We start from the raw sequence: 20929 nt of genomic DNA, 5'->3' as shown, positions 1-20929 counted from the left end.
CCGGGCTCGCCGCTGCGGAGCCAACTGCTGAAACACGTGTTGTTGCGGGTCCCGTGGCTGACACACTCGCCCCTGCCGGGCCTGCCGCTGCTGGGCCGGCTGATGACACACGCGCCCCTGCGGGTCCCGTTGCTGCCATAACCGCCCATGTTGGGCCAACTGTTGGCATGCTCGACCCCGCCGGGCGAACTGCTGCTAGACGAACCCCTGCTGGATCCGCCGCTGCCGCATCCGCCCCTGCCGGGCCCGCCACTGCTGCATCCGCCCCTGCTGGGCTAACGGCTGCCGCATCCGCCCCTGCCGGGCCAACGGCTGCCACATGCGCCCCTGCCGGGCCCGCCGCTGCCGCATCCGCCCCTGCCGGGCCAAAGGCTGCCACATGCGCCCCTGCCGGGCCCGCCGCTGCTGCATCCGCCCCTGCCGGGCCAAAGGCCGTCACATTCGCCCCTGCCGGGCCCGCCGCTGCTGCATCCGCCCCTGCTGGGCCAACCGCCGCCACATGCGCCCCTGCCGGGCCCGCCGCTGCTGAATCCGCTCCTGCTGGGCCAACCGCTGTCACAATCGCCCCTGCCGGGCCCGCTGCTGCCACATCCGCCCCTGCTGGGCCAACCGCCGCCACATGCGCCCCTGCCGGGCCCGCCGCTGCTCAATCCGCTCCTGCTGGGCCAACCGCTGTCACACTCGCCCCTGCCGGGCCCGCTGCTGCTGCATCCGCCCCTGCTGGGCCAACGGCTGCCACATGCGCCCCTGCCGGGCCCGCCGCTGCTGCATCCGCCCCTGCTGGGCCAACGGCTGCCACATGCGCCCCTGCCGGGCCCGCCGCTGCTGCATCCGCCCCTGCTGGGCCAACGGCTGTCACATCCGCCCCTGCCGGGCCCGCCGCTACTGCATCCGCCCCTGCCGGGCCCGCCGCTGCTGAATCCGCTCCTGCTGGGCCAACCGCTGTCACACTCGCCCCTGCCGGGCCCGCTGCTGCCACATCCGCCCCTGCTGGGCCAACCGCCGCCACATGCGCCCCTGCCGGGCCCGCCGCTGCTGAATCCGCTCCTGCTGGGCCAACCGCTGTCACACTCGCCCCTGCCGGGCCCGCTGCTGCCACATCCGCCCCTGCTGGGCCAACGGCGGCCACGTTCGCCCCTGCCGGGCCCGCCGCTGCTGAATCCGCTCCTGCTGGGCCAACCGCGGTCACATTCGCCCCTGCCGGGCCCGCCGCTGCTGCATCCGCCCCTGCTGGGCAAACCGCTGCCACACTCGCCCTTGCTGGGCCAACTGCCATCATACGCACCCCTGCTGAACCAACCGCTGGCACATTCGCCCCTGCCGGGCCCGCTGCCGCCGCATCCGCCCCTGCTGGGCCAAATGCTACTATATTCGCCCCTGCCGTAACCGCTGCCGCCTCTACACTCGCCGCCACTGCTGTACCCGCTGCCACTGCTGTACCCACCACCGCTGTACCCGCCGCCGCCTCTGTACCCGCTGCCACGGCTGTACCCGCTGCCGCCTGTGCACCCGCTGCCATGGCTGTACCCGCTGCCACTGCTTTACCCACCGCCGCTGCCACTGCTGTACCCGCCGCCGCATCTATGACTGTGCCTGCCGCAGCTGCCACATCCGCTGTGCCCACTGGCTATATAGCTGCCATGCGGGCTGCGGCCTCACTCGCCGCACCCGTTACGGGTCCCGACGCGGACCCATGGGAAGGGATGCCCGCTCTAGTGCCTTCCGTGTCGTCAGCCGAGGCCGCCATCACACCGGCCGCTTCCGCTTCTCCCAGCTTGGATGAGCAACTGGTGACGCTGCGGAAACAACACGAGTTGCTGCAGCTACAACAACAAATCCTCAAACTGCAGCAAGGGATGGACGAATTCCGAGCACCGAGGCAGCAAGTCAGCGACGTGAGTGTCATCGAGAGCATGGTGGCTCGGTTTTCAGCGGATACCGCGTATGATGTAAAAAAATGGTTGACCGACCTGGAGGACGCATTCGAAATCCTGCAGCTAAACGATCGCCTACGTTTGGTCGCATGCCGGCGTATGTTAGAAGGGACGGCGGCGGTGCTGCTGCGCACAGTGTCGGTGCACAGCTACGAGGAGTTAAGGGCAATCCTCTTGCGAGAATTTGGACGCTCGCGCAGCACGGAGGAGGTGTATCACGCTCTGCGGAGCCGGCGCATCAAGGCCGGCGAGGGATGTCTACGATTTGCGATTGAAATGCAAGAGATTGCTATGAATGCTCCGATTCCGGAGAATGAGCTGGTCGATATGATTATCGATGGTTTGCGGGACAGCTCCACTCGAGTCGGCATGCTGTACTCAGCGCGGACAATGGCGGAACTGAAGCCACTCCTGGAACGCTACGAGCGCATCCGTGTACAGGCTGTCGCCTCCAAACAAAGCAGTAGCGTGAAGGCGCAGCCAGCGACCAATGCTGGAAACAAATCGGTTGGCTCCCCCATGAGTGAAACCAGATGTTATAACTGCTCGGGATGGGGGCACTACAAGAGTCAATGCCCGAAACCAATTCGACCCCCGAATTCGTGTTTTAAGTGTGGCATAGTGGGCCACATCTACAAGAACTGCCCGTCTCGGATCGGTAATGCCACCAAGACCACTGCTGCCGCCGCTGCTGATGACTCGGGAGATCGAGTAGACCATCTACAATGGGTGAGTGTCGCTTTTGTTTGTGATGAAGTGCAAGATAGGAAATTTATAGATATGTTTTCTCTCCTTGATTCGGGCAGCCCTAAAAGTTTTATACGTTACTCTGAAGTCCCTTCCAACTGCCGTCTTAGACCCCATAAATTGAACTGCCGTGGGTTAGGAAACAACCAACTTATGTCATTAGGCCAAGTCCAGTGTAGGATTAACCTCTGCAACACACAGACAATACATACGTTTGAAGTCCTGGCGAACCAAGCAACTGAACTGCCGATGATCATAGGCAGAGATCTCCTGTATAAAAATAATATTAGACTCTGTAAAATGAAAGAACTGAAATATAAAAAAGAATCATTGATACTCATGAATAAACCGACTGAATGTATAAATCCAAAAGTTATTGCTGTTCTGAAGTCTTTTAATATATTGAGGAAAGAGCTAGCGGTACTACCGCACGACAGGAATGAGATTGTGTCTGCCGAATTGTTGTCTGATTCTCCCCTTCTAGAAACTTCTGCCGTACCTTCGGAAACACTAAATGATGCACTCATGACGATAAATGCCATTGAGCTCCCGGCTGTCAGTGAGTTAGATTTTGATATAGAGCCCACGTTACGGGAAGAGCAAACCGCAGCCCTTAAGTCTATTATTTCCACTTCATACGTACAGGTTAATCCAGATTTAGTCAAGCCCATGAACTATGAGATGAAAATAGAATTGACTAGCCAAACTCCGATTTTCTGCCGCCCCCGCCGTCTGTCGCACCACGAACGCATCGAAGTGCGGGAGATTTGTGATGATCTCTTGAAAGCTGGCATCATTCGCCACAGTAGTTCTCCTTACGCTGCCGCTATTGTCCCTGTCCGGAAAAAGGACAACACAATGAGGAAATGTGTAGATTACCGGCCGTTAAACAAAATTACAGTTCGAGATCATTTTCCGATCCCTCTGTTAGATGATTGCATTGAACATCTGGGTGGCAAGTCATTCTTCACTATCCTGGACTTGAAGAACGGTTTCCACCATGTGAAAATGCACCCAGACTCGATCAAATATACTGCCTTTGTAACCCCTGATGGCCAGTTTGAATATGTACGTATGCCCTTCGGACTTTGTAATGGTCCCCCCGTGTTCGCTAGATTCGTTTATTTTGTCCTTAAGAAATTTATAAACCAAGGTCAACTAGTGATATATATGGACGACATCCTAGTCGCATCGCATGACTTTGAAACCCACCTTGAGATTCTGAAGGAAATATTGTATGTGTTAAGAGTGAACGGGCTAGGCCTGAAGCTGACCAAATGCCGTTTTGCGTATAGGGAATTAGAGTACTTGGGCTACTTAGCCAATGCCGCCGGTATCACGCCCAAACCAGCTCATATTCAGGCGATACGGGATTTGCCCATCCCAAGAAATGGCAAGGAATTAGAGCGTTGCTTAGGCCTATTCTCATACTTCCGCCGATTTGTATTAGGTTTCGCTAAGATTGCGTGTCCGCTGTCCCGATTGTTAAGAAAAGATACCCCTTATGTCTTCTCCGAAGAATGCCTGGAAGCTTTCCGAACACTGAAGTTGAAATTGATCGAATCCCCCGTGTTATCTATTTACAACCCGAAGTTTGAAACAGAGTTACACTGCGACGCTAGTTCAATTGGTTTCGGAGCAGTGCTCCTCCAGAAACAAACAGACGGTAAATTACACCCAGTGTCCTACTTCTCTAAGATGGCCTCCGCCGCTGAATCGAAATTGCACAGTTATGAGCTAGAGACGTTAGCCATCGTATATGCCTTAAAACGTTTTGAGACATACCTTAAATTCATTCCGTTCAAAATTGTGACCGATTGTAATTCCCTTGCGCTGACACTGAGAAATGGTGGACATTCCGCCAAGATTGCTCGCTGGGCCCTGCTGTTGGAAAACTATAACTACACGATTGTACACCGCTCGGGGGTTGGTATGCCCCATGCTGATGCTCTAAGCAGAATAGAAACTGCCGCCTACGTTGACGATCTAAACCTCGACTTCCAACTGCAGTTAACCCAGAACCGGGACCCTGAGATTGTCAAACTCCGAGATGAGTTGGAGAAATATGAGATAGCGGATTTCGAACTGCGAGATGGAGTAGTGTACCGCCTGTCCTCGACGAGTGTACCCCAACTTTATGTCCCTTCCGAGATGATAAATCATGTCATACGAGTAGTGCACGAGAAGCTTGGCCATATGGCCACGGAGAAATGTTGTACACAGATCAAGAAGCACTACTGGTTCCCGTGTATGAAATCTTATGTTAACAATTACATTAGGAATTGCCTCAAGTGTATCTACTACTCCGCGTCCGCCTCGGACCACCGTGTCACGTTACATAGTATTCCGAAAGTGCCCCTTCCGTTTGATACCGTTCATATCGACCACCTGGGCCCCCTTCCGTCCATACGCTCTAAGAAAAAGTATCTTCTAGTTGTCATTGACGCTTTTACTAAATTCGTGAAGCTGTACCCTGCCGCCACGACGAATTCACGCGAAGTGTGTCAGGCATTAGAATCCCAGTACTTCGCCAATTACAGTAGACCCCGCCGAATCATCAGCGATCGAGGTACCTGCTTTACTTCCTCTGAGTTTGAAGAATTTCTGAAGGCCAAAAATATAATTCATGTGCTGAATGCCACTGCCTCACCCCGGGCTAACGGCCAAGTCGAGCGGGTTAACCGTGTTTTGGGCCCCATGTTGGGGAAACTAACGGAACCCGTGGACCACGCAGATTGGGTCCAACAACTGCCGAACATAGAGTTTGCCCTGAATAACTCTGTCCACTCCACAACCAAATTTGCCGCTTCCGTACTTCTATTTGGTGTTGAACAGCGAGGTGTGGTAATAGATGAATTAACCGAACGATTGGGTGAGAGAACGGAGGAGGTCGATGCCTCAGAGGTAGACGTCCGGAGATTAGCCTTTCGTAACATTGTTAAATCCCAGGAATATAATTCGGAATATTATTCGAAGCATCACCCCCGGCCGTTAGTTTTGAGGAAGGGGATTTCGTAGTTATTAAGAATGTAGACACTTCGGCAGGCACAAACAAAAAGCTTATCAGGCGATATCGTGGTCCGTATGTGGTTCATAAGAAACTTCCGAATGACCGATATGTGATCCGGGATGTAGAAGGTTCCCAAATCACCCAACTACCATATGACGGGGTCCTAGAAGCCTCCAAATTAAAGCTATGGGTTGCCCCTGATCAAGATTGCACTTCTGATAACCAAACAAAGGCGACACCAGCCCCGTAAGGTTCTTATTTACCCCCCCCCCCCCTCTAGCTGTTAACTATTGGAATCGAGGTCGATTCCTCGTCAGGACGGCCGAGTTGTAAGATTCCAATTATTTACAATGTCTGTTAAATGCTCATGCATATACCGAAACCAGTATTATAGTATCGATTGTTAGTAATAAGTATCGATTATTAGTAATAAGTATCGATTGTTAGTACTAAGTATCGAGGTTAGCGATAAGTTCTCGATAGGCACGAGACGGCGTCGTTCTCTTTTCTTCCGGCCTCGAAACGAACAAGACGTCTGCGGACAAACCAAAATCAAATCCAAAAAATACTAATTAATCTTTATCGTTTTTGTTAAATAAATAGGTTGTAACAAGTATAATCTTTGCTTTTTACATATGTCATTCATTGTACCCAAACGCATTGTAAACAAGATACAGCATATGTTTTCACCATGTAAGAAAAAAAAAAAAAATTTTATTTATTTATTTATAGTCTGACCGAGGCCTACTAGGCCTTAAGCTAAAAATAAAGCTAACTAGTTAGAAATATATTTACAGGATTATAGATGTATATACATATGTGTATGTACATAAAGTTTAATATGTATTATTGAAAATTTATATTTTAGTAACTTTGATCCAGATGATTATATAAGATGGGATAGGTTTGCTTCTTGGAGAAATTGTTTAATGGAAAGAAAAGGTATTTCTTTCTTATTGTATTGTATTTGAGACAATCTAAGATTATGTGAAGGACTGTGTTATGTCTGTTGCACTGGGCACACTGTGGTGGAAGCTGTTTCTTAAAGAGAAACTCATGGGTGAGGCGGGTATGTCCAAACCGGAGTCTTTGGAATTTGACGAAGTCGAAACGTGTAATGGGGTTTTCTATTTTTATTTGTGAGTCTTTCGCTGTGGTTTGACTTAGGTTGACTGTCCTGTAATGGTCTGATGTTTTTAGCCATACATCCCTTTAAGGTATTCTTAATGTAGTTTATTCCATCTTTGTAATTAATATTCACTCAATTATATTTGGGAATTGGTGAGCTTGTTTGGTGGCCAAGTCCGCTGTTTCGTTTCCCTGATTACCTGTGTGGCCTGGAGCCCATACTAGGATTATTTTTGGGTATTGGTGTGTCAGAATAACGCGAGTCGTCGTTGTATACGGGCTTTGGTTACTTGTTTGACCCACTGCTTGGATCGCTGACAGCGAGTCCGAGCATATTGCACACGGGTAACCCAGGCTTTGGGCGTAAGTGCAGGCAGCTAGAATCGCTGCTGCTTCTGCCGTGTACTTCGAGGAGTGAAGTGTTAATATGGCGGTTTTACATAGCGGACGTTGACGATACTATGCGCAGTACGTTCAATTGGCCCCTACGACACCAGAACAGAGCCTGTTACGCGCGAGCCCAAGCAGATAACTGCCCACCTCCCACCCGACCGACCGAGGGGTGCAGCCGTATAACGCACGGCACGAATCGCGTGGACAAATACACAACAGAAAAAACAGACAAACAAATAATACTATAGCTATCTATTAACTAAATGGGATAGTATAGATGTTTTAAGCATATTAATAGAAAACTCTGAGCCGATTACAGGGAATAGAAGGTTGTAATCAGAGCAGAGGACCCTAAAAGGTTCATGCATAGCATAGTTAGAAGAACAACGACTAAGGGATAAAGGTATCAAAGGATGTCTACTTTTTTAGACGGATCTACATGGTACCGACAGATTCACCTGAGCTAATAACTCAGGCGAGTCGATATCACCAATTACGAGCTTGTGTATAATGAAGTAAGTAAGTCGTCTCGCCGACTTGGGTATACCATACACCAGGTGAAACAAATATTTAAAATTTCGAAAACCAAATGTATGTCTACTAAATTGTTTTAACATGCCTCATACCATTTGCTATCTCGCTCACTCTACAAACACACAAGCACTCTAGCGCCGCCACTAGCCAACGGCCAATTCTGCCCTTATGGATCGCGTAGCAAAATACGTTCATACGTATATTTTGTATGTTTCTAGTCCGATTTCAATCGAATTTGGTAGTTTGATAGAAATAGATAAGATTTATTAGTCTGCCAAATTTAATCGCGATGGTCAAAAAATTGCAAGAGCTAATCGGTTTTTTCTAAATTATGGAGGCGGAAGTGGGCGTGGCAACATATTAAAATATATGTATTCTGCGCGCATACTAAGCCAATATACATACTAAATTTGGTGAGTTAAGCTTTGTTAGTTTTCGAGAAAATCAGTTTTGTTTAATTTTCGGGGGCGGAAATGGGCGTGGCATAATTTTTAAATAGTCAATATCTGCGCGTCTATTAAGCTAACTTACATACCAAATTTAAAGTCGGTAGCTTTCATAGTTTTTAAGAAAATCAGAGTTATGTAAATTCCGGTGGCGGAAGGGGGCGTGGCAAAAAGTTGGAACAATTATTTTCTGCGCGCTAACTAAACGAGTATATAAACCAAATTTGATGTTTCTATCTGCTATACTTTTTAAGAAAAACAGTTTTATGTAAATTCTGGGGCGGAAGGGGGCGTGGCAAAAATTTGAAACAAACTCGATAAGCGTACATACTACACGAGACTGCATACCAAATTTGGTGGCTCTAGCTCTTATAGTCTCCGAGATCTAGGTGTTCATACGGACGGACAGACGGACATGGCTAGATCGACTCAGTTTTTGATCCTGATCAAGAATATATATACTTTGTGGGGTCGGAGATGCTTCCTTCTGCCTGTTACATACATTTTGGCGACTTTAATATACCATTTCACCCTATGGGTGTATGGTATAAAAATGACACCAAGCATAATTCTACGATTAGTTAGGGAGGGAAGGTTAATCAAGAGAAGTCTACTAGAATACGAAGGCAAATTGACATTGCGATCCCATGTAATGACCGGGTTCCACTTAGATTGAATTAATAAAGAACGAACACGTCAGTGTTGGTTGGTGGTAACATTCAGATTGATTTTTATTCCAATAATATTCTTTTGCTTAACCTTTTGTTGCATAGATATTCTTATGCTGCGACTTAGGCGACAGCTACAAAAGAGAGGGAGAGTGTCAGTACATACATACATAGTATTTAGGGCGCTTGCGTCAAAGTGCTTGGTGTGCATATATAAATGTACATACATATATGAACATGTTTAGCTGTATATTTATGTGAGTATGTTTATGTGAATATATATTAATGTATACACATAAACATATTCAAGTGCACACTTATGTTTTATTGCGTACATATTTGATTGTTTATACTTGCAACAAAGTGTTACAAGTTCAGCTCTTTGTGTTGAATGATTTTTGGTATGGATATACTACACCTCCTCTTTTTAGAAAATAACGTAATATTATGGAGTTATTTATTAAGTACTACTAATGATAATTAATGATTGATTAATATTAATGTATGTATGTTTGTTAGAAAAATTGTTTTATTTGTGCTGGCCAGACAAATTTTCTTTCTCAAAAAAATTCTTTTTTTTTTTTTTATATTTGTAATAGAATGAAGTAGTGTTAGTAGATGAATCCATATAAAAAATTTATATATTTCTTTTCGTTTTTTTTTTTTTTTTTTTTTTGTAATTATTGTTGCAAATTTTTAACCTATCCTTATGTACTGTTTGTATCTTATTTTTATTCTTCCTAATTTTTATGTTGTTGTTTTTAGATATTTCTACCACTTCGAAGGGTCCTATATAGGCTGAGTCAAGCTTATGACCAGCTTCGTTTTTTAAAAAAACCTTATTTCCTATTTCTATTTTAAAATCTGCTGACTTATTGTCATAAAAATGTTTCTGGTTTTCCTTACGTTCCTCTAACATTATTCTAGCTCTGCTGTATGCTAGTTCTAATCTAAACTTAACTTCTTCTATCATCATAATCAGCATAATCATCTACGTTATATAATGGTTCTATTCTATTTATGCTATTAAAATGCGTTGGTAAATTATTTTGTTTACCAAATACAAGTTCATATGGACAGTATTTGTGTGTCACTGACGGGGTTGTGTTAAAACAGTACTGGAAATATTGTAACCATATTCCCAATCAGTTTTATCTACTAATATATATGATCGAATGTACTCATTGAATGTCCTATGACTTCTTTCAACGGTACCCAAGGTCTGGTGGTGGTGTGCAGTAGACGTAATGTTGTCTATTTTTAAATATTTGCACAAGTCATTTATTATTGAATTATTGTATTCTGCTCCCATGTCCGTAATGAACATCTTCATTGGACCGTACTTCAGAATGAAGGATTCAAAAATAGCTTTCGCGATTGTTGTAGCGCTTTTATTAGGAACTGGTATTGCTAATAATAATTTCGTCAAGTCACATATTAGAGTGACTGCATATTCGTTACCATTTTCGGATTTTGGTAATGGACCAATGGTGTCTACTATTACCCTATCAAAAGCATGTATGGGGGTTTCTGTAATAACTAAGGGTGTTTTTATGTGCTTTGTCGTTATTGACTTTAGGCATTTTTCACATTTATTAATGTAGTCTTTTACATGACGTGTCATGTTTTTCCAATAATAATGTCTTTTTACTTTGGCCAAAGTTTTTGTAATGCCTGTATGGCCACCCTGTATCGGATCATCATGGTATGTAATCAATATTGCTTCTTTATCTTTATCTTTTTCTATAATGGTCACCGGTTGGAATAGCGCTACTCTTAATGTTTTCAATGTTTTATTGCCCATTTCTTTAAAAGATTCTATTGAAAATGTTTCAAAGATCTTTTCACTCGGTGCCAATTTGAGTCGTTTGATGTCAAGTATACCGGCTTGTTTTTCAAGCCTTTGAAAAATCTGACCTAAGTCTAGATTTCCATTGGTATACAGATCTCCAATCTCAATTCTTGCTATAACATTCTTTCCATGTTTGAGGAAACATAAATCGTGTGTTATGCGCAAGGTCACTACTTTTCGTACTTCATCATTATAGAGTACTCCATGTATTTTGGGCTTAGAAGCATCATTAGGTACTTGCCTAATTGTATTTTCATTTTTATCATCTGGCCAGAGATTATTTTGTCTACTTTGCTGCCTGGTAGCGACTTTCAGGACATTTGCTTTTGTGTTTTTTAGATCCTGTATTGTAATGCGGGATAATGCATCCGCAACGAAATTATCTTTTCCCTTCCTATTCCTCCATATTCCTCTAGATCAAGTCTCATTCTTGTTAATTTTGAACTCGGATTTATCATAGAAAATAAATACGTTAGGGGTCTATGGTCTGTTTTGACTCTGAAGTGTCTGCCATATATATATGGGCGAAAGTGTGTAATAGCCCAGTGTATCGCAGCTAGTTCTTGCTCAGTAGTACTTTTATTACTTTCACCTTTAGTGAACGAACGGGATGCGTATGCTACTGGCAACTGCTTATCGCCATAAGTTTGAGTCAGTGCTGCTCCACGTGCATATTTGCTAGCATCTGTTATTATGCAAAATTCTTTGCTACTGGATACTGCAGCAGTGTGGGTTCTATTAAGCGTTTTTTCAGATATTCAAATCCTTTTTGACATTCTTCAGACCAAACAAATTCTACGTTTTTGTTACACAGTTGTGTTATCGGACTTGCATGTTCTACGAAGTTTTTAATAAAACGTCTGTAATAGTTGCAAAAGGCTACAAATCTTCTAGCACTATCAGCATCTGTTGTTACTGGGTATTTTTCAATGACGTTATATTTGGTGTCATCTGGCAATATTCCTTTGTCGGTACACTTGTGACCTAAGAATGCCACTTCGTGCATGAATAATGAACATTTCTCTGGATGCAGTTTTAGGTTGTGTTTTCTGCATATGTCAAAAATATCCTTGAGGTTTTTAAGCATGTGTTTCTCAGAACAGCCGATGACTATTAAGTCATCCATGTAAAGAAATGCTTGTGACGGATTTAATCCAGAGAAAGCAATTGTCATCATTCTTTGAAAGGAATTTGGTGCAATTTTCAGATCATACGGTAGTCTAGTAAACTGATAAGATCCATTGCTGGTGGAAAATGACGTAATGCTCCGCGATTCATCTTTTAGTTCTATTTGGTGAAAACCAAACATTAAATCTAGGCATGAAAAATATTTGGCTCTGCAAAGTTGATCAAGAATATCGTCTATTCTTGGTAATGGAAATTTATCGGACAACAATTTTTTGTTTATTTAACGATAGTCTATTACCAATCGCCATCGTTTCTTTTCTGATCCTGGTAAACCCTTTTTCGGTGCCAGTAATAACGGACTATTATACTCGGACACTGATGGTTCAACTATTTTATCTTTAATGAGTTTATCGACTTGTCTAGTTATTTCTTCTTTGTGCATGTGTGGTATTCTGTAATTTTTTGTGTATACTGGCTGATTGTCATTCAATCTTAGTTCTTGTTTATAAAAGTTTTTTGTAGTAATTGGTTCGATTTCTAAACCAAATACATCTGTATACTTGGTGCAGAGTTCTTCTAGTACGTTTTTGAACATAGGTGGGAAGTTTGGCTTTAGTTTTTGTATTACTGATTGACTTCTTGGGTCATCAGTTGTCAGTACAATTTCATAATTCTTTAATGATTCATATTTTATGGTTTTTAAGTTTTTAAAATTTTTACTGTTTTTGTTGTGTTTAAAATTCGGACAAATGTTTTGTTCGGACTGCAGATTGAATTTCCAATAAATATTCCATTTTCGACCTCTTGATTTAAGATGACGATATTTGATTTTTCATTTGGAATATTTATTTGCCGGATTACTTCAGATCTCGCTGGGAAGATTGTGGTAATGCTGTCACAAGTGTGTAATATTGGGATATTTATTGCAAAATTTAAATTATTTGGTCTTAATAATAGTGAATCGTTTGGTTCACTGAAATCTAATTGACAATTTAATGTTTTGAAGAAATCTAGTCCTAAAATTCCATCAAAGGAATTGGAAAACTTTCGTCTACTATATGGAAGTTGTGTGGGATTATGAATTAATTTTGTCTTAGTGTTAAAAGGGTTAGACCTTTGGAAGTAATTGAACCTTCACCAATTCCTGATATTTCAATTGTGTTTGAAGTATCTATATGTTCAAAAGGATCTGTTTTTTCTTTTATTATTGATACGTCTGCGCCTGTATCTAACAAGAAGGTATATGTGTTGTTTGTATTTTCGTTTTTAACTTTGATGAAATACTTAGGCTAAGATTGAAAGTGTATACATTTACAGTTTCTTCTGAATATCTGCAGGCATCTATTGGTTTTCCGAATTGCTTTGAGTAAGTCGTACATTACCATTTCCGTTGTTAGAGCTACCTCGGTTGGAATTACCTCGGTTCGAGCTGTTGCGGTTGGAATTATTTCTTCCCCGGTTGTTGTACCGTGAGTTACCACGATATCCGTCGGTATTATTATTATTCCTATAGCCGTTATTTTGGTAATTACCTCTACCTCGGTAGTTGTTTTGCCCATTTCTATTGTATTGACGGTAGTGCATGACAGGGTTCGCCTGTCCTGTTTCTGCTGTATTACTGTCAACGAACTTTGTTGTCAGTTCGTTCATGTCACGGAAAATACCTGCTTTTAGTACGTTACGTACTTGGTTGTTTATGCAGTTCTTTGTTATTGCATCTGTAGCGACTGAAAGTGTATACTTTTTGGCTAGTTCGACAGATGTGCCATCGTGTATAAAGGCACCTTCCAGAGATTCAGTAAGCTTTTCAATCTCTTGGGCATACTGACTTGCTGTTTTGTTTCTCTGGGGTAGGTTTTTAATTTTTGCTGTTATTGACGCTACCGATTCCGTTTTTACGTTTGATGCTATACTGTAGATAATCCCTTTTATTGTTTGTTCAGAGGTTATCAAATTTCTTGTGTGACCTTTTAGTTTTGTTTTTATCAGGCACACTGCTGCTTCCTCATGGTCGCCTTTTAGTGAATTTATCAAATTCAATGCGTCCATGAAGCTCTGAAGATTTTCTCTTCTGCCATCAAACTGTGGAATAAGGTTTGAGGCCATCTTTAAAAAATCAGTGACTGTTTGAGTCATTTTTGCGTTTCCTGGCGAAATGGCTGGTTTATTAAGAGTTATTTTTGTGTTATCTAAACTCACTGATGGTTCTTTTTCATCCATCTCTTCTTCAGCCGTTAACTTGGTTTTATCTTCTAGTGATATTGAACTTTCCAAATCAATTGTTTGTTTATATTCAATATTATATCTTTTTAATACGGATTTTGCCTTTTGTTTGCAGTCATCATGCATTTGCGGCTGTTTTTCGTCCCGCAGTTAGTTTACTATAGTGTTCTATTAAAACTCCTCTGATATTTTCTAGGCTCTCTATTATTATTTTCGAGTGTTTTTCTATTGTATTTTGGGATGTTTCCCTATTCTACGAGAGGCACTTACAAGATTTATTTAATTCTTGCGCATGTATTCTAGCTTCTCTTATTATATTATCCCAAGTAATCATATTTTGTTAAAAATTATTTACACTCTTCTTTTTTTTTTTTAATTCCCTGAGATATCAATTGTCTCTATGGGTTGTTCAAATAGTTTATGTACCCAGGTGGGAAGAATTTTGTTTTTTCGCTTTAGGCAGTTGTACGCTTCTACTATGGATCTTTCTATCAAGTGGGCTATCCTCGATTTAAATTTTCTATTATTCACAATCCAGTATTTGATTTCTTTATATTTTGGATTGGTTTCGCCTCTGTTAAAGAGGAGGTGTAAAAATGGAACGTATTTGTTCAAATATTTAAGTTCTACTCGACCCATTTTTATCTGCTCTACTCTGATATTTTTTCTTAATTATTTTATTATGCATTGCATATAATTTCAATGCCAGATTTAAGGCCACTAATATTAGGATAGCTAACAACAATATTCCTATATATTCTAAATTTTCCCTGTGATCTACTATTTTAACGCTATTAACGACATTAGCCATTGGGTGGTCTATTTTGGATTATTGAGAACCCATCTTTCTAGCAAAAAAAAATTTGTTTTTCTTGGTCGTTTAGTCCTGTTTTCGATTATTAAGAAAATGTTTGAAAAAAAATCTTTATGGATTCATTTGTTTTTCTTTTATTTTTTTTTTTTTTGAAAAAGAAAAATTATCTCAACTGTGTCTTGCACAGTGAGCCAGAGACGTGGAAAGATAGAAGAGTGTACATGCGTAGGCTTACAGCTTGAACAATGGTTTAATTAATTCTATGCCTACGCATGTTTTTTAGTAATAGCCTATCAAATGTTTGTCAGTAGTTGTACTGTGCAACAAGTGCAAACTCGAACGTGTTTGTTCTTAATATTTATATAAAATTTCAATTAAAATTAGGGGCAAGAGAATTATTTACTCATTGCGTGTCTTCGCTCTTTGGCGAAGTTGAACTGTATTGTTCATGAGGCATTCTGTGTAGTGCTGTCGGTCCTTGTCATCTAGTCCTGTGTGGAGGAGGTCCTGGAGGAGCTTCCTTTCACGCCTTAGCCTGGCGTATTTTCCTCCTGTAGACTTCTTTTTTGGGGCTTCCTTCTGTTTCTCGTGGCGAGCCCGGTACTCAGCTATCGTGAGAGGGCGTGGTCCCTCGTTTGGACACACCTCTAATAACTCTTCGAGGAGGGGTGCGTCCCTTTGTACGGTAGGTACAGCCGTCAGGAAATCCAAGTCCTCTGGATGTGACGGTTCGGTGCTAGTCATTAGCACTTGCTTTTTATACCATATCTAGCCATGTCCGTCTGTCGGTTCGTCCGTCCGTCTGTCCGTATGAACACCTAGATCTCGGAGACTGTAAGAGCTAGGGCCACCAAATTTGGTATGTAGACTCGTGTAGTATGTACAGTGATCAAATTTATTTCAAATTTTTGCCGCAATTTAAAAAAAGCGTTTATCTCAAAAACTATTCCAGCTAGAGACACCATATTTGGTATGTATATTCGCTTAGTAAATGCACACATTTTGTATGTATAAAAATTTTGCCACGCCCTTTTCCGCCCCGTAATTTGAAAAACTTGATTATCTCCCGTATTTTTTTACCTTATGCAATCAAATTTGGCACACCTAAATTTAATACTAATATCTAAAATACCAAATTTGATCAAAATCGGACAAAAAACAGTCGAGTTATGCATATAAACGTTTTTCCATAAGGCCGGAGTAGGCCGTTGGCTGGTGGGGGCGCTAGGGTGCTCGTATGATTGAGTGAGCGAGATACTAAGATATGCTTGTAAGAAGCATGTGAAAATGCATTTGTTTAATAAAGTTGAAATATTTGCTTTACTGATGTATGGTATACCTAAGTCGGCGAGACGACTTACTTACTTATTTTTTTTTTTTAATTGTTAATTTATATTTTTGTTTGATCCGGGTTCGAATCCCAGGCTAGTATATGGATGTAGTTTTCGTCTAAGCCGAAGGCCTTAGTTGCCAGTACTTGTAAAATATAGTTAGGTTGATAGTTTACAACTATATCCTATACTTTAATACAATACAATACAATATTTTTGTGTGTATGTGTGTGTGTGTTCTCTTTTTTTTTTTTTTTTGATTATTTTGTATTTATTTGTTTTTTTTTTTTATTCCATCAAGTAGAAATGGAAAGTACCTGCTGCATTTGTGTAGCAGCATATATTTGGTACACTCAGTAAGAAGCACATTTGTATTCTTGTGTCTCCTTTTACTGGGAATCTTTCTTCAGTTTGTTCTGAGTATATAGTTCTTATTTGCACTAGAGTTAGCGAGCTTTGCGGGGAATGGCTGTGTTCACTTCTAAACACCTCAATTATGTTTTCTCTTAAGCTCGGATTCCGTCTGGTAACTCTTTGAAAGTAGTTATCTATCGTTACCGTTTCTCATTTTCGTGCTTATATATTTTTTTTCTTTGTTTCTAACACACACACATACGTACACAAAATTTTCTCCTTGGTCCTCGTCACGTCAACACGTCAGTGTTGGTTGGTGGTAATATTCAGATTGATTTTTATTCCAATAATATTCGTTTGCTTAGCCTATTGTTGCATAGATATTCTTATGCTGCGACTTAGGCGACAGCTACAAAAGAGAGGGGAGAGGAGAGTGTCAGTACATACATACATATTAATTGGGGCACTTGCATCAAAGTGCATGGTCAGCGTTCACACGCTGGCTTGGCCCTAGCTCATGTTACGCCTGTGCATTGCTGCTCATATGAAAATATGTATGTGCATATATAAATGTACATACATATATGAACATGTTTAGCTGTATATTTATGTGAGTATGTTTATGTGAATATATATTAATGTATACACATAAACATATTCAAGTGCACACTTATGATTTATTGCGTACATTTTTAATTGTTTATACTTGCAACAAAGTGTTATAAGTTGAGCTCTTTGTGTTGAATGATTTTTGGTATGGATATACTACAATACCTAATGCATCGTAGATAGACATGAATAAGCTAAGAAGCTTCCTCTTTGTTGGACAATTTTCAGCCTTAAGTATGCTTTGGTCTACGCGATTCATCTTTAAACCAAATGTAAATTGGTCTGTGTCGTTGTACCAATACATGCCCAATACTTTACCGACAGCCTTCTTATCCATACTCACTGGCAAATTATAAGTTTTCTTTTTCTCTTCCTTATTCAATTTGTTCTGTACCCACTTCGAGTTTGACACAAAACCTCTTAGTTCAAAATGAGCTAATTCATGCACCCTTTTTATACCATACACCCATAGGGTGAAATGGTATATTAAAGTCGCCAAAATGTATGTAACAGGCAGAAGGAAGCATCTCCGACCCCACAAAGTATATATATTCTTGATCAGGATCAACAACCGAGTCGATCTAGCCATGTCCGTCTGTCCGTCCGTCTGTCCGTCTGTCCGTCCGTCCGTCTGTCCGTCTGTCCGTATGAACACCTAGATCTCGGAGACTGTAAGAGCTAGAGCCACCAAATTTGGTATGTAGACTCGTGTAGTATGTAGAGTGATCAAGTTTATTTCAAATTTTTGCCACGCCCCTTTCCGCCCCCGCAATTTAAAAAAAGCGTTTATCTCAAAAACTATTCTAGCTAGAGACACCATATTTAGTATGTATATTCGCTTAGTAAATGCACACATTTTGTATGTATAAAAATTTTGCCACGCCCTTTTCCGCCCCCGTAATTTGAAAAACTTGATTATCTGCCGTATTTTTTTACCTTATGCAATCAAATTTGGCACACTTAAATTTAATACTAATATCTAGCAAACTACCAAATTTGATCAAAATCGGACAAAAAACAGTCGAGTTATGCATATAAACGTTTTTCCATAAGGCCGGAGTTGGCCGTTGGCTGGTGGGGGCGCTAGGGTGCTCGTATGATTGAGTGAGCGAGATACTAAGATATGCTTGTAAGAAGCATGTGAAAATGCATTTGTTTAATAAAGTTGAAATATTTGCTTTACTGGTGTATGGTATACCTAAGTCGGCGAGACGACTTACTTACTTCATTACTTTAGAGCTTATATGGTATGCCTCTTGCTCAGATACAAGTTAATTACTTCCTTTGAATTTGTACTGTTTGGCGCATTTATATTTTTCACATATTGAGCACAACACGGAGAACAAGTGGCTCCGAATATCATGACCGTCATCTTATAAGTATCGACGTCTCTTGTTGTGTCACCATGTCTTCATAAAAACCGCAAGCAATCCTGATCTTCCTGTTGAACTCGCACCTGCAAGAACATTTCCTTGATATCTGCACAAACTGCCACCGCTCCTTGTCGAAGTTGAAAGAAAATTTGAGTTTCATCGAATTATGTCAGCGGACTCTACAGACTTAATAAACGGCCGTACCCCAAAATTCTCAGTTGTGAAATAATCTGCAATCAGATCGTGCATTTCCCTGTTCATTTGATCCTCCAAAGAATTCGCATGAAATACTGATGTTACTAAGGGGCTTGTATTAGATTGGTTTGCTCTTGATCCAAAAATTAAATAATAATTTTTAACAACCTTAATTCTGTTTATAACCTTTGTTGGTTTTTTTTTCTTTTCTTTCTCTCTTTCCCACCTTTTTTCTTTCTTGTAAATCACAAGCAACGCTCATTTGTTGTTGTCTTGCAATTTCTGTGAGTTCTTCTTGCATTGTTTTTGTTTTTGTGATTTCTAGCTCCCGCGCTCGCGCTCTTTAACTTTTTTTTTTTTTTCTCTCTCGTTTTCGTTTTACTCGTCGCCGTTATTTGCGCTCATACTGCAGTCTGTTGCAACTGATGCTACAACTAATGCGGTAGCTGATGCAATACCTGTAAAGCCGAAACCATTGGTGGGAGTGCCACCTAAAAAACACATTTTTGTTTCGAGACTTCTCCCTGATGCTACATCGGATGATGTCATGGCCCACATTCGGGCTAAACTAAATGACTCCAATATATCAATAGAAAAGTTCAAATTTTTATATTCTAGAGAAATTTCATCTTTTAAAATCAGTGTTCCAATTGAGTTCTCTGACTGTATCTGCAGTTCTAGCTTCTGGCCGAAAAGCTTAATTGTGAACAAGTTTACATCCAGAAGACACGGGGCCAAACAAGGATTCCTTCACCATCTATTCCTCTTTCTTCCTCATCTATTCCCACTCCTTCCTTATCTATTCCTTCTTCTACTCTATCAAAAAACTAACAACTTCCTTCTCTGTCGGCTATCAGAATGTCAGAGGCCTTAATACTAAACTTACTAAACTCTTTGTAGATAGTCTGTCTTTTGATTTTGACCTAATTGTCTTTACTGAGACTTGGTTAAAACCTGACGTTTTTGACGCCACAGTTCTACCCTCTAATTTGAATATTTTTAGACGTGATCGTACTGATCGTAGGGGTGGTGGAGTTCTTATTGCTGTAGATTCCGCCCTATCATCGGGTCTGATAACAATACCTGTCTCAAGTACTATCGAATTTATATGCGTTAAGGTATCTTTTACTCGTTTTTCCATTTTTGTTACCTGTTCTTACATTCCGCCCCAATCGGAATGGCCAACCTATTTACTACACTTAGATTCTATTAAATTTAGACTTGAACTACTTTCTGACAGAGACTTATTAATTGTCCTTGGGGACTTTAACCTGCCCACTATGACTTGGTCAACACTTAATGGTAGCAAAACGTTGCTGCCCTGTGGGTGTCACGATTTTATTGATGGTCTGCTCAAGCTTTTGTTGGCCCAGCTGAATTCGATTTCCAATACGTCTAGCAGATTTCTGGATCTGATTTTTACTTCTGATCCTAGCTTTTGTGAAGTATCTAGAACTAGTCCAATGGTGTTACCATTACCAAGATAGTTATCATCCAACTTTAGAGTTATCTATTGAGTTTCCCAGACGCGAGCCCATCTCCGAGTGTGATCCTACGGTACGCACCCGATGTTTTCGGAAGACTGACTTTGTCGCACTAACCAATGCCTTTCTTAATACCGATTGGATTAATTTATACACTTGTACGGATATGAATTCCGCCATTTCTTTATTTTATACCACTGTTGACTCAATCTTTAATGACTGCGTACACCTAGTGTCTCCTGTGGTGACGCAAAAATCACCATGGTTTACGCGGGGGCTATCAAAACTGAAGAATCTTAAGTCTAGGTATTACAAAAAATATAAAGTCACGGGTCTATCATCGGATTTGTCTCGTTACTTGGTTGCTAAATCGAATATTATTGTTTATAATTCTAAATGCTATAATAATTACTTACAACGTTGCAAGTTGCAATTCTCCGAAAATCCTAAAGAGTTCTATAGTTTCGTTAACTCCATCTCCCTTCCATCGTTTGCAGTTTTTAATGATGATTTGGCCACTTCTGATCAATCTATTTCTAATTTATTTGCTAACTTCTTCTCGACTACGTACATATCTACTAAGTACAACTCTAGTCAGATATATCCATTCCTATAACGAAATCCAAATGTATTCTTAATCCTATTATAACGCAAAGTTCGGTAGCTAAGGAACTAATGACGATTAAGCCGGTATACTCCCCGGGCC

At 41.6% G+C, this 20929-nt stretch overlaps 1 protein-coding gene across 1 annotated transcript; it reads left to right on the top strand.

Annotated features, from left to right (window-relative positions):
* Positions 1-1528: 1528 nt before the first annotated feature.
* On the top strand, positions 1529-3053 carry LOC111519575. The gene is made up of 2 exons (XM_023180990.2): positions 1529-2663; positions 2741-3053. The coding sequence occupies exons 1-2, from the start codon at positions 1584-1586 to the stop codon at positions 2744-2746; spliced, it is 1086 nt and encodes a 361-aa protein (XP_023036758.1). The 5' UTR covers positions 1529-1583; the 3' UTR covers positions 2747-3053.
* Positions 3054-20929: the final 17876 nt, after the last annotated feature.

Source organism: Drosophila willistoni, unplaced genomic scaffold (genome assembly GCF_018902025.1).
Source record: "Drosophila willistoni isolate 14030-0811.24 unplaced genomic scaffold, UCI_dwil_1.1 Seg159, whole genome shotgun sequence".
Lineage (NCBI taxonomy): Eukaryota > Metazoa > Arthropoda > Insecta > Diptera > Drosophilidae > Drosophila > Drosophila willistoni.
The sequence above is the reverse complement of the archived record's forward strand: the minus strand, read 5'-3'. Positions and strand labels throughout refer to the sequence as shown.